Source organism: Tetrao urogallus (genome assembly GCF_951394365.1).
Source record: "Tetrao urogallus genome assembly, chromosome: 1".
NCBI classification, from domain to species: domain Eukaryota; kingdom Metazoa; phylum Chordata; class Aves; order Galliformes; family Phasianidae; genus Tetrao; species Tetrao urogallus.
This window is the reverse complement of record NC_136813.1, coordinates 183,615,404-183,630,322: the sequence shown is the minus strand read 5'-3', so window position 1 is coordinate 183,630,322 and position 14,919 is coordinate 183,615,404. Positions and strand designations below refer to the sequence as shown.

Here is a 14,919-nt window from a genome sequence, read left to right as displayed (position 1 = left end):
AGAGGGAGGTGTAGCTCTTGTCATCATCCTGGAGTTTCCCTGGTGGGTAATCATCAGCAAGAAGCCTCATCTGAGATGCCAAACCCTCCCGCTTCACTGCATGGGGGTGTAAGCACTTCACTAGGGGGGTGAATTTGCCTACTGGGACCAGCAATTCAGATCTGCAGTATTTACTGTGATGACATGCAAATTCTTTTGGCTGAATCTAAAGTGTTGGACTCAGGGGGCAGCTGAGCTTCAACATTCAACTACACATAGTAATCCCTGTGCTGGGATCTTGTTATCCTCTTCTCCTTTTTCCTTTCAATTTTCATCTTTCTCCCCATTTACTCTATTTTTTTTTCTTTTTTTTTCTTTTTTTTCTTTCTTTTTTTTTTTTTTTTTTAACCTGCCTGAAGAAATCTGGAGGCTTGAGCTGGCAGGTGCCATGAGACTAGTTGGTCTCTGCCTCAGGTGCCTCAGCAGGGTTAAATTCTGCTTATAAAATGAAGCATAATTTTTTTAATTTATGCTCCTCGAGTAGCTTGAATCTTTTTCATCAATCAGCTCAGCACTGAAAAATTACTATGCACACTCACTTATTTTGTCAGTCTTATTATTCAATGGAACCTTAGCATAGAAATTGTTTCAAAGTAGAAAGGTTTATTTTGAACACAGTAGGTGATTCACAGGACAGACACTGGTTCATTTAGAAAAGCTTTTCTTTAAAGCTAACTTAGACTTGGTACTATTCCTTGTGTGTGAAGATTCCTGCCAAAACTGTGAATATCTAGCATTTCTGAGTAGCAAGTTACATCTGAAAAACAGATCCAACTGTGGTTATGGTCAGAAAACAAAACATAAAAATAGCAATTTCTATGTATTTGGTCATGTCTGCTTACTTTTCCAACCAAAATAAAGCTTTTTCAAACTTTTTATTAATGTAGGCAATCCAGAGCCAATATATCTTTGGTAAAATATACAGTAACTCTTTTATTTTTAGATACAGTTAGATATTTTTTTAGATATAACCATGACACGTAACAGAATATTCTCACATAAAACCTATAACTTTGGTTACACTATTTAGTTCTTTAGTTTCTCTATGTGCAAGCTAAGTCCTGACATGGAATTCAGTTTAGAAAAGCTAAGAATGAAATATGATATTTGCAGACTTTTTCATACTGAATTTCATTTCAAGGTAAAATTTCATTGAGCTGAACTGAAATATGTTTCGGTTGTAAAATGCACAGGGCAGGAAGACACAGAAAAAGGATTATTCTACATTTTGCTGTATATGCAGCAGGACCAAAGAGCATTTTCAATTCCCAGATCTATATGCAAACCTTTGTGTTGACTGATGAATGTAGCATATGATTATAGCACCTATAGGATTTCTTCCTTTCTAATTTCTCTTCATTCTCTGGTCTTCCACTCTGAATACACTAGTTTTCACTAAAGGAAAATACGTAAGGATTATATAAAAGGTACAGGTGTCCTCCAGCAGGTCCCCAAAACTGGACAAAGAATCAGGACTAAGGCAAAAATATCTATGCCCGTGGCTTTAACTCTCAGGCAGTATACAGGACTGTGTATTGATAACAGGAATCCATACAGATAAATATTTTATCCATTAGGGAGCTTCCAGATCTTCATGAGACACAGCAGAAACCCTCCTCCAGTTCAGGAGAAGTTTGACTACAGGCCAAACAGTCCCCCTTAGGGAAGTCAGTGGCAAAAAATCTACTTGATTTTAATGGTGCATGATTCTGTGCTTTATACAAAAAAGGTCACTCATCACATGCATGGACAAGTCAAATACATTTAGTTAACAGAATGTGGATATTTTGGGCTCAGCGTGGTGCTGTGACTTTTTTATTATTGCTTACTGTTTATATTTATGTCCATCTTAAAGCACAAGAAGGAAAACAAAAACTGAGATATTCATATTCTATTATTTGCAGTGGACAAGGATTCCACATAACGTCAATGGAACTGGGAATACAACTTCTATATTCTCAGGTTGTGCATCTCTAAGAGACTCCAGCAAAAAAAGTATTATTTTTTTGGAGAAAACCAAGAACAGCCTCTAGGAAAAAACAAAACAAAACAAAAACAGTCCTCTAGAAATAATTTTCATTCTTCATATTTCAGAAAGGTTTTTGTTTTTTGTTTTTTTTTTTTCACATAGATACCTTTTTCTTGTAACACCAAATGCTCAAAATATTTTCTTCACAGACTCTCTCAACTCCTTAGTGTCCCCTTTCTTTTTCTTACCAAGACAGCAATTCCCAAAATGGAAATCTTTGTTTTTCCACTGGGCATAAATAGGGTGAAAGAAGTATGAATATAAATATATGCATACATACATATATATGTACATACATAAATATAAAAGCACATATATATACATATATATACTCATATATGTATTTTTGGGGAATAATGAAAGAACTGAATGCAAGATAATTTTTTTTTTTAAACTTCAAAAACTTCCCCACTGTTAAGAAAAGCTGCTTATCAGCAGTTTGGGTAGTAAATCTGAGCAAGGGAATCCTGTTTGGAGGGGACCCATTTATGTCCCATATGGCAAGGGTCCACATGCAAGGCTCTGATTTATTTGTGGAAAATTGAGAGGAACATTTTCCTGCTGCCTCTGTTTTTACATGCTTGTGCTATAGACAGTAGGTGGGTGCATGGGATAAAGAAATGGTTTAAATTAAGGCAAAACTTTTCCTGAAGTGTTTATTTTTGTACACCCACATGTCGGAAGGCCAGCCTCGTGACTTTAAACAAACACCAGTGCCATTGCTTCCATGAAGTTAAAATGAAGTGCAATAGAAGAATTACAGTCATTTTGTCTGTGATGGAAGGAAGGACAAGTCTTGCTATGGACTGAGGTTAGTCTCCACAGAACAGCACCAGACAGCTGATACTTGACCTTTAGATTCTCCTGAGTTGCCACAATTTTGGGGAAGTGGCACTTGTCAGATGGCCAAAGAGGGTGATGGAAAGGCCAGGCCAATGGCCAAGGGAAGAAAGGTGAGTTTCCCAATTGGTAAATGGTCTTCCTTTGTCCCTGACACTGGGGCAGGAGGAGGCCTGCTGGAACAGCCATCAGTGACACTGGCAGATGAAAAGCTTGACACAAGTGTGCTTGACAGCAGTGTGCACTTGCGGCATGGAAGGCTAACTGTATCATGGGCTGCATTAAATGAAGAGTGGCCAACAGAGTGAAGAAACTGATTGTCTCCCTCTGCTCTGCCCTTGTGAGGCACCACTTGGAGTACTGTGTCCAGCCTGGGGCCCCAGCGCTGGAGGAATGCAGAGATGTTGGAGTGGGTCCAAAGGAGGACCATGCAGATGATCAGAAGGCTGGAACACTTCTCCTGTGAATAAAGGTTGAGGGAGCTGGGCTTGTTCAGTATGGAGAAAGCTCAGGGGAGACCTCAATGTGGCCTTCCAGTCTTAAATCAGGAGGGAGACAAACTTTTTACGTGGGCAGATAGTGATAGGAGAAGGGGGAATGATTTTAAACTAAAAGAAGGGATAATTAGATTAGATACGTGGACGAAATTTTGTACTCAGTGGGTGCTGAGGCACTGGCACACATGGCCTGGAGAAGATATGGATGCCCCATCCCTGTAGGTATTCAAAGCCAAGTTGGATGGAGCCCTGGTAAGCCTGATCTGGAGAGTGGCAACTCTGCCTGTGGCTGGAGGTTTGGGACTGGATGATCTTTAAGATCCCTCTCAACCTAAGACGATCTGTGATTCTATGATTCTATGCTGCCTTTGAACAGGGTGAAGGGGCAGGTGGAGAAAGGGAGAGGTCACAAGGGGAGATGTCTAGAAGAAGGGAAAGATTTGTTCTGGCTGCAGGTGAGAGAGCAAAAGGGCTGCGGGCCAGGATGGAGAAAGGTGAAGGTCTGAGGGACTATGCAGCAGCAGGCAAGGACCCTGGGACAGCAGTGGGGGACCTGGCCCGTCCGGTACTGGCCCTGAACTCCGGGAGGGACTGCGGGAGGGACGCGGTGGGGGGAGGAGCGAGGAAGGAGGGAGGCAGGCAGCGGTGGGAACCCTCTGCCTTGGGCCGTCTGCGGGGCGGGAGGGGAGGCAGCTCCCGGGGAAGGGAGGGGAGGGGGAGAGGAGGCAGAGAGGATATGTTGTTGAACAGTTTCTTACCGTAAGAGGGAGTTGGGACCCAGATCTTTCCAGTTAATCACACAACAAACTTAGATCATCGCAATAAAAAGCAGCTCGGCTTGCTCTGACTGCTTTAGTGACCGGCTGTGCACAGGGTCCTTCCGAGGAGCCATCTCCTCCCCGCCAGCCGCCGGGGGGGGCCGCCAGCACCATGTGGGCTACCCAACTCCTGCCAGCCTTGCTGCTCCATCAGCTGCTGCTGCCTCCCATCTCCATCCCTGCGGCAGGTTAGTTCTTCTATCACTTCTCTAGCGACATCCCCCACCCCTCCCCAGCTCACAGCTGCATCGCTCCCCTCTCTCCCTCTCTACCCTGCGTCCGTCAGCTCTACCTTAGCTGCACCGGCACCGGGTGCGGCTCGGGGTGAGGTTCTGGGTGTCGGTGCCCATCCCGGGTCGTCTCGGGACAACCTGTGCTCGGCGGGGACAAACTGGGTGGTGTAGAAGTGTTGCTGCTTCCATCACCTCCCCTCCCAGTGAGGGGCACTCGGGAGTCTCTCAGGACAGAGAGATCGGAGAGCGGGAGGAGGACGTTTCATCGTTGCCTATAATCAGGGTATGAGGAAACATCTGCCTATAATTTCCGAGTGCTAAGATAAATGTTAATTTAAATAAATTGACGAGGAATACCCAAAGCATAAGATAGTATGCTGCTGAAAGGGAAAGCCCTTGCTAGAGTTCAGCAGCACAAACGTGCTATTTCCAGACTGAAGTACTTGTAATTTCATTAGACGTTCCCGATGAAATTCAGGAGTGGAGGGGGGTGAGTGACGGGGGAAGGCACAAACAATAAGTAATCAAGTGCTGGAAGCTCTTTAGCTGAATTTCTTTCCTGAAGTGTCCCCCTTGGACTGGATATCTGGAGAGCTAACTCTGTGTTTCTATTGGCCCTCTGGGGAGACGCTTGAGGAAAAAAGTTTGCAAAGGTTTCTACAAACCTTTCCTTCCTTCCTTCCACCAACATTGTTAGGGTCAGACCTTTACACAGACAGAATCAAAAGGCAGCCAGAATTCAGGGAAAGGATCTGCCAGGAGAAAGCAGAGCGAGAGCAGGCACACACAGTGTCTGGGTTCAGGGGCAAGGCTTGAGCGCACCAAACAGAGGGTATGGCAAGTGATGTCAATGGCTTCTAAGATACAATTAGATTTTCTAGTAAAAAAAATTATATATATATATATATATATACATATATTTTTTTAATAGTATTTTAAAGTGGAATAGTTTGTTATCTGAGTGTGCAAAAAAATGTGTAAAATCAATGGATAAAATCATGTGCAATAGACATGTCATTTTTCCCCTATAGTAAGAGTGCAGTTCTGTCAGGTGCTGAGCACCTCATGAGAGCTTTTGTGTTCAGTCTGCTCAGTGCTGATTGTTTTCATAGGCACTAGAAGCAGGTGAAACAGAGATATAGCCACTACAGTACTACATTTTTCTGAACTCCTTTTCCACATACATTGCAATTTCCATTCTATGGACATGTGACCTTTCAGAAAATTTGATGACTAGAGCTAGTTAGGAATTTTCTGAGGAAATATTCTGGTGGGTTTTTTTTTGTTTTGTTTTTTTTCTTTACTGGAAAATGCTGACCCATCAAAACTTTTCCTTTTAGAAAGAAAATTTCTTTGGCCTAGCTCCCTCGTATCAAATGAAAGAAATTTGCATCAAGAAACATTTAAAATAGCTTGGAGTACAAAATGATGGTGAGCAGTTCCCACCTGGGATAGAAACTCATCAACTGATAAGCTTGAAAAAAATCAGAACTCATGTTACTTCATCTGACCAACTAGACAGAAACTGGTGTATAGCCAGGTTCATAAGAAGCTAGATTGTGCTTAATCCCTTGATGACTAGGACACTTTCCTTGAAAGAGTCCTTTTTCTGCCTGCCAGTAGTCAGATCTGTACTTTCCCAAATTCAATCTAATATTCTAATGGAAGAGATTGAGAGATTGATACTATGAGCATCAGTAGACTGATGATTATGGCTACATCCTAACCAATGGATTCTTCAGTTTAGTGTATGGTTCATCCTGATGTGAAAGGAAATTAGATTTCCTAAACTTTAGAATTTTTCTTGTAGTATAACTTGTTTTCTGGCCAACTTTCATAGTGACAGTTTCTTGGCAACACTACCTTCCTTAACTTTCCTTCTCCACCTACCTTAATATTAATCAATCCTATTGTTTGTGTTATGGACAAGAAAGATGAATCTTACCACACACTGCCATTGCAGTTACCTTGGTTTGTAAAAAGAGATGATCCTCAACAAATGTTCCAGGATTTTTACAATGAAAGGAGGGGGGAATGGTTTTGGATTATTTTTACTGAAAGGTTTTCAAGAAAGATTAATATATCTCTATGTATTTATTATTTTTATATATGAAAAAGCTAAGTGATGAAAATAATCAAATATATGTATAAGAACTATTTTGCTAATGCATTCCCATACATTTTTCTACTAATGTTCTATCAAAGTTGAGTTTAAATTTACCTAATAATGAGTCTTTTTTACTCTGTGACTGGATCTTCTAGGTTTGGCTACAGTGTCCTAAGTTCTGTATGAAGACAATGTTTCTATCACTTGCAGAAATAAATTAATCTGAAGCTAATAACTTTTATTAGAATTTTCTTCCTCACTCATTCTTAATATTCAGTTTTCTTAGTATTTCTTTAATAACGTTAATCTAGTGAAACTGAGGCTAGATATGTAACGAAACTGGATTGTATGTTGCAGAAGAATGAATGCTAAAGATTAATCTAAATTAAAGATATTTTTCTGCAAAAGACTGGCATCTGAGTGTTTCCTTACCATTATTTCTCAGCATTTTCTGTAGTTCAGATCATTTGAAAAGTTTATAATGAAGATGTGGGAGTTGCACTTAGTTCCTATAAATAACTTTTGCTTCAAAAAATCCCATACCAATAATCAACATCTGAAAGTTGTGTATTCCTGTGGTCTGCTTAGCTACGTGTATTTTAAAGTTTAATGTGATTTATACTTCCCCACCCCAGCTGTAGATAGTCATTATTCTATATACTGTCAACAGAGCAGAATGCTACTCTGCCAGTTGGAAGACTGTATTCCTTCTGTTTAATGGAATCCTTTTGGTGCTCAGTGCCAGGGGTTGCTTGTTTTGCTCTCGCGTGTAATACGCTCTTACCCTGCTTAACAGATTTTCTGTTTCTATTAATGCCATTTTCATAAGCAACCTAGCAGGCGAACTTAGAGTTGAAAGACATGAGATTAAAATGTTGCATAAAACTCTGGAAAATCGTGCACTGAAGTCAAGAAAGGAAAGCCTCTTATTGGAGGAGTTCATCTGTCATTATTGTAATACTTCAACTGAGGCCAGGGTTGGAAGGGAAATTCACAGACTCCCTCAGAGAGCATAATATCTCCCTTTTGGATCTTTACACTGAACATTAGTTTGCCACTTAAGCATTTCAAACTTTTCTAAGGAGATTTGAAAGCAGGATAACTGGGCCTCTTGATGGGTAAAAGCTTTATGTAGGGAGGAGAGAATTGCCCTGAACTTTTTGCAATTGTATGTCATGAATGAGTACTGGAATTTCACTTTCTCCCATCAGTCTTGAGGTGGGAGTAGAAGGGTAGAGGCTACAAGGAAGCATGGAGATGAGAAAGAATTGATTTCCACACTTGCTTGGAAAGCTGGAATAGTAGAATTGGCATCCTCCAGATGTGAGCAAAGTTTGTTCATTGCAGTAAGAAATTAGGGCAGCTACAAAGCATTGTGAAGGGGTGAGGATTAATTTTCCCTCATCTCTTTTCCATGCGTTTCTTTGGCAGTCCCATTAGAGGATAGTAGAACTATTCCTGTATGTGATTAGTACCCACACGTAAAGCAGTGTTGCAGTGAAGGAGAGCTAGGAACATGCTCCAGATTAGTCAGATGTTCTGGCAAAATCTAGCTACGGGAGATGGAGCTAAATGAATTGTGGGCCTCCACCCATGTGCTGCCTGATGTGCCTGGCCATGCCTGGCAGTCCTCAGTGCTGTTGGCACAGTGTGGGACTGGCTGCTCCATCCATCTCCCATCAGCTCCAACTCTTTCTATAACTCCTTGCTTTGGCCAGCAGCACATTTTTTATGTATACAACATGTAGCAAGGCTCTTGTCACTCCTCATGCCAGTCCGTCTTTGTTTTGCCTAAATCACTGTCCTGTCTGTGCTTTTCTTTTTACTCCCTCCTCCAAACCCAGACGCACTAAGTTGTGGCTGAGACCCCATTGCAAATGGAGCACATAATGCTCAGGATGCCTTGGAAAAAAGCGTCACATATTTGTAAAGATTGTGGAATGCAATGCAAAATAGAAGGGATTTAATTCTTGTGCAGATGCATAGGAAGAAAAATCCTACAAGGGAAAAAGTTCTCTGTAATTTAGCCAGAGGTTAGATACAGCAAGTCAGAGTACAAACTGCAGACCGTTTGTTTCTGCCAATGGGTCTCAGCATCCTGCTGTGCAGATAACCTTTTCCTGGAAGAGAAAGAGCTGTCCTTTTGCATCTACCATCCAATTATAGAACATGCTATCAGTTGTTAGCGTTATCCTTTGTTTCTTGTGTTTTCATGCTGACTATAGGAGAGTTACAAAGAATGGACTCAGCAAAAACTTGAAGTTGGATTCCAAAGAAATTGACAATCTTTGCAGCTGCTAATGAGGGATATATGTGCATGGGTGTGTATGTGTGTGTGGGCGTGTGACTGAGAGCAACATAAAGCCAAAAAGAAATATATTCTTTGCATTTCCTGAATCTGCTTAACAACTAGACTGAAAGCCAATATAAAAATAAGGAAAAAATTATCCCTATATTATATATTGCAAACTGCTTTCTAAAAATTGCAGATATTTTTAATTTTTTTTTTTTTTTTCTGTGATGGCTCTTTTGCCAAGAAAATAAATTTCGGAAGTTAAGAATAATTACATGATCCTCCAGACACCTTTCTGAGAAACTATTCAATTGTGACAAGCAAGAGATGACTTCTTGGACAGCTGGTTTTATTTTGGTGACATTCCATCTGTATAGCTTATTGCAGTTCTTATGGGTATGGTTTATAAACTTTTTCATGCCAAATTATTGTTTTATATAAATAACCACATTAAACTTAATCTGGCTTCTAAATCTATTCAATATAAAAAGTTATTTTCTTGGGCACATTTCAGAATTGTTTCAGTTGTTCATTTTATGTCTTTCTTTCCTTCTTTCTTTCCTTCTTTCATTCTTTCTTTCTTTTTTCCTTGTTTCTTGCATTTTTTTTCCATCCTTCCTTTCTCTTGCTTGCTTGCTTGCTTGCTTTTTCTTCCTCTCTTTCTTTTTTGCTTCCTTTCTGCCTCTCTTTCTATCTCTCTTTCATTCTTTCCCTTCTATTCCTTCCTTCCTTCCAAATGACAAGTCATTTGGAAAAGATGTTCACTTTTTGCATTCTAGCCAGGAAATTGGACATTTCTGATACTGAAACATGCATAAGGAGAAGTCAAAATAAATGAAAGGAAGTTGAAACTAAGTTAAAAGTAAGTTAAAATTATGAGTATTAATTCACGTTATCTAATTGACTCTTCTAGACTTAAGAGAATAAACTGTCTTGAGTGAATTTGTTTAAAAAACTGCTTCCTAACTATTCTCATAGATAGCAAGTATTTCATGACCAAGTAAATGATTTTGATATCAACGTCCACCTTTTTTTTTTTCCCAATTTTTACAGTGGCCATGCTTTTATACAGTGAATCACTGTGAGCATATCATATCTGAAGCCATCTTGTGACACCTACTTTCAAGTTCATTTTCTCTTAATGAAATCAGTACATTTACTGTATTGTACTGGGGCCTGTGTCAATACACAATTTACCCTTGTTGCTTTATATCCTTTGACAAGCATTATCCTGAAGATACATTGCTGAATTTTATTCAAAATATTTCACAAATCATATTTTGTAAAGATGTTAAAGAGCTCACCACATTTACATGCTATTATTCAGTCCAACTTTGCTGAGAACTTTTGTTTTACTGCAAACTCTACTCAATGATCTTTGCTTCTACACAAGGATTACCAAGTGCACTTCTATGCATATAATTAAGCCTTGTTTTTTATTTTATTTTTTATTTGTTTTTATTAATATTTATTTTCACTGTTTTCACTGAGATAAGGTTTAGCTTTGATATCTCTTTCAAAAAAGCATTTGTGATAGTGAGATAATCCATCATTTTGCATAATTGGCTTTGTACACTTTACCAAGTTCTAAAATTTGCTCGTTTCTTTCTTCCCCCCCTTTCAGATACATAGTTATGAATACATTTTCTTGGGCATAACCTCGTTGTTTTTTTAAGTATTAGTTTCCTAAAAAAAAATGGAGACATTTACTGTGTTGAACACTGTGTCTTCCTTTTATTTCAGATGAAGTTAAGCTTTTTATGCCTTTTTCCTGAAGGTCTTTCATATGATGATAAATTTCTGATTTCTGCCCCTGCCCCAAGTTCCAACAGCATCTTCCCTTCACAAATTTCACATAAAATTCAGTTGTCATATTTCTTTTTTTTTCCCTGTCTCAATTGAAAAAATCTGTAAATTCTGTTTACTTTGGCTTGCAATGATGATTGTTCTTTAAAAAAAATAGCTAATTTGACTTGATTATCTGTTATTTAAAAAATAATTGAATATCTTAATTATTCCATCTTTTAACTATTCAAGGTCATTTCATTACAAATATGATACAAAAAATAATGAATATCAGTCTAAAATGCCTGCTGATGCTACAGAAAGGGAATATATCTCTTCTATATATCTGAAACAACACTTTTAAAAACATTTCACTCAAATATGTTTTAAATCTTAAATTTTTCTGATTTTTATACACAGTATGTGGACAAATATCCTCTTTGCTATTTTTCTCCCCAGTGGCATCTTATTTTGCTTTTGTTGTGCTATTTGGAAGGATTGCAATCGATACCTGAAATTTATACACTAAGGTATCTTCCTTTTCTTGATTTTTTTTTTCCTCAAAAATTTAGTTTATTTCTGACATCCAGCGAACATCCAACATGAATAATGACTAGTGGTACTGCTATGGGGATGTTATTTTCTTCATAACTAAAAATCGTAAACATCTTTTTCCATCTACCACATGAAGATCTTCATCCAACTTACATCAGTAGCTATCGTAATAGAAGAAAACATCTTTCATTATCCTAGCCAGTTGAAAGTTTAACACAACAAAACAAATAACCACTTGGGAAATTGCTGAGGTTCTGAAACATATAATCCAGCTCTGCAAGTGTAAACAAGAAAAATAATGAAATTAAACTCCTTTCATAAACAAGATTTCATTAACAATCTTGATTAAAACATAAAGCTTGAATTTAAGTTTATCTTCTCATGGAAAATTCAGAGGCATTATGTTTTTATTCTTAGTTAGGTTAGTGAAGTAGGATGCAAAGGTAGAAAGAAAGGAATGAGACTTCTCACATTATTACAAGTCTCCATTATGTGGTTCTTTAATAAAGCATGAACTATTGCACAGATTAGAATGAGACTTGGAAACCCTGAAAACTGACATGTTGAATACATCACCAGACTTGATTAATAAAAGCCTTGTGTTGTCTATGACGTGTCCATAAAAATGAAGATTTTTAAGGGAGACAGTAGAATGTTCCAGTGCTCAGTAAGACTATAACTCCTAAACCTAAGTATACATTTTAAAAAGTTGGACTGGTAGAGGAAGGAGAAAATGATTACCATTGAAGTAGATAACGTCAGATAATTTAACAGTAAATTTTTCCTGTAGACAATACAAGTAGTATTTTGATCTCATTATGATGTGCAAAAGTGATCTTTAGGCCTTTTGGTGTCCTATATGCTCTTGATTGCCACAACATTGGTATAATTTAGGTGATAATAGCTTTTTACTGTGAAACAATGATTGGGAAAACAAATACTTTTTGTGGTCAGACTAAAATCTTAGAGTCTGATACTTGAGTTGCTAAAGTATTTGAGCACTAAGTGACCTGAAATTAAATTCAAACTAAATTTCCTGACTCTGTTATAGCTTACTATCAGACTTAGTATCTTCTACTGGGTGTAACATTTTCAACTGAGGTGTCAAACTTATTCATGTAGTTTCAGGACCGAGTGGTATGGTGATATTTTGAGCACAGATCTCTTTTTGGTGTGGGAAACAGATTCAAAAGAGATAAAGAATATGATTCTGCTGCAATTTTCCCACTAGTACAGTCATAATGGTAAAGTAGGTTGTAGAATACAGGTGTGACAACCACCTAGTGAGTCTTCTAAGTAATTCTGCAAAATGATAATTTTCTTTATCTCTGTTTACTTATTTGGCGTAGTCCGAAACTACTCCAAGAGAAGGTATTTCTTGAAATATTTTCCTCCAGATGTGATATAATTTGGGTAAACTCATGTAATACTTTGTATCTCAGGACACTATACAGAAACTTCATATAGAAAAGGTAGTAAGAGAACCTAAGGTTTTTTCTTGTAGCTTACAGCAACATGTCTTTCATTGTGAGAAACATTTATTTTAAAGTGAATACTTTACACACTTTTGGATGGTGGTAAATGTTCTAGTGAGAAAACTATGAGGATCCTAAATGAGATGACAACATACTCACCCACTGCAGCATCCTACTAGAGTCACTACGGTAGTTTCCATTTCCCTGTGCCCTGGCTGAACTCTTTTTTTTCTGTCTGACCATGGTTTCTATCATGTTAAGAAGAAGAAAGAGGCACTGCCCTCATATTTTTCAGTAATACTTTGAGTCAGCCAAAGGAATATATTCAGTTAGGGGTTGTTTCTGCTGAGGAAAAAAAAGGTGATTTGTATTTGAGTACGTTCTTTTATGCTTGAATTAGCTGCTATTATTTTCAAATTTAAGTGGAATGTCAGACTTCTTTACTAATATAAATACAAACACAAGAAGCATCAGAAGGCATGGCCCACAAACTAATGATTAATGAAAGTTTAAGAAACTGAAATAAATGTCCATCACAAATTAGAAGAACTATATAGATAATATTGCACAGTAGACTTTAATGTAGAACATTTATCAGACACTATTCTATTTGAGATCTTAAGAATTAAAGCACCTGGTTTGAACCAATAAATACTATTTTTTCTTTTTGTTGTTGCTGTTAGAGTTGTAAAATTAATGCTTTGCATTATTCAGATGGTTCTAACAAAGTCACACCATGTATTTGGCACTTCGCCTTTTGGATTATAGGCAAAGTCATAGAATGTTGTTTGAAAGCTGAAGTAAATCAGGCTGTTATGAATTGCTAAATGCAAGATCAAACCCATAATCCTCTTTGGACAACTGCTCAGGGAAAATAAAAAAGCTTTACTGTGAACCATGTTTTTCAAGCAGAACAGCATTTCTTGTGTTTTTTTGGATGATGTTCTTATTTTTGCATTCTAGCTGGTGAGTTTGAGAAGCTGTTATCATAGGGAATAAAGATAATGACACTTATCAGTAGATGGAAAATGTTAGCATCAGAAACTAAAAGAAAATACTTTGATATTTCTGTACAGATTCTTACCTCCACTGGACATAAAAATCTTGGCTGAGACAATATAACAACATCTTATAAGAAAATAGATTGAGACATTCACCACAAAAGCTTAATGGTAGACTTGTTTTTCTGTGGTTGTCTTAAAGAACAGATGCAATTCTTATTACAGCACTTTGGCTCTTCCATAGGTACATTAAAAAAAATAATAATAATAAAAAATACAAGCAAGCAGTGCAGACAAAATAGTTTCCAGTAATGATGCTAATACTTTAAGTCAGAGTCCTATCATAACAGTTCTCAAAGCATTATGACTCATTTGGGATATATATGTGCTGTGCAAATTCAAAGCTGAAAATGCTTACAATAACTGACATGGATCCCAGACACAGTACCAAAACTGTTAACATTTGAACTTTTCAACAAAAACTTCTTCCTATAAAAATAAGAGGCACTGAAGCGGGTTGTACAGAGAAGTTGTGAATGCCCCATTTCTGAAGGTCTGCGTTGGATGAGGTCCTGAGCAGTCTGATCTAACAGGAGGCAACCCAGGCCATGGCAAGGGTCTTGGAACTAGATCTATTTTAAGTCCTTTCTGGCCAGAGAACTTCTAGAATTCTATTATTTGAAGGGAAATTAATAATTTATTTTCTGAAAATACTTGTGCTTGGAATTAAAATTATAAGCTATTAGGTGCAGGGGAATAGCATTGCTCACCTTCAGCAGTTCTAAAAGAGGAGTAGAATGGATGAAGAATTTTTTTATAGATACATTACAGCTGTGGTATTATTTTACTTTGATCTTCTCTTTCTCTCTCACTTTCTCTCTTAATAACTGAACCTTGATTAATCTACTTTAAATATCTGTTCTATTTTTAGGTGTCTTAGGGCTAACTCACCACTGAGAGGTACGATTTAACTGAATCCAGTAAAAATGTGATCCCTGAGCAATCAGAATGGGAGTTCTGTGAAGGAAACACTTCTGCTTCCTCAGCTTTAGGTATATGCAGCTGTCAGTAACTTAGAGTCACAGGGACCTCAGCTATTGGAGCTTTACAGTTTATGGAGTTATTCTGAAATTCTGTGCAGAGTATACCAACTGAAAATTTACTACCTATGTGCACGTTTCACCTGTATAAGAAATTACCTATTCAGGATAGCAGAGTGCTATGGTGAGGATTCATACATTGGCAAA

The 14,919-nt window shown here is 37.8% G+C and overlaps 1 protein-coding gene across 1 annotated transcript in view; it reads left to right on the top strand.

Moving 5' to 3' along the window:
• Positions 1 to 4,335: 4,335 nt before the first annotated feature.
• HGF (hepatocyte growth factor) overlaps positions 4,336 to 14,919 on the top strand; it is a gene marked incomplete at both ends in the record, with an annotated part of 57,738 nt that continues 47,154 nt past the window's right edge. The window contains one exon of the mRNA XM_079540345.1: positions 4,336 to 4,411. Coding sequence (XP_079396471.1) covers positions 4,336 to 4,411 — 76 coding nt within the window. The remainder of the gene's footprint in view (positions 4,412 to 14,919) is intronic.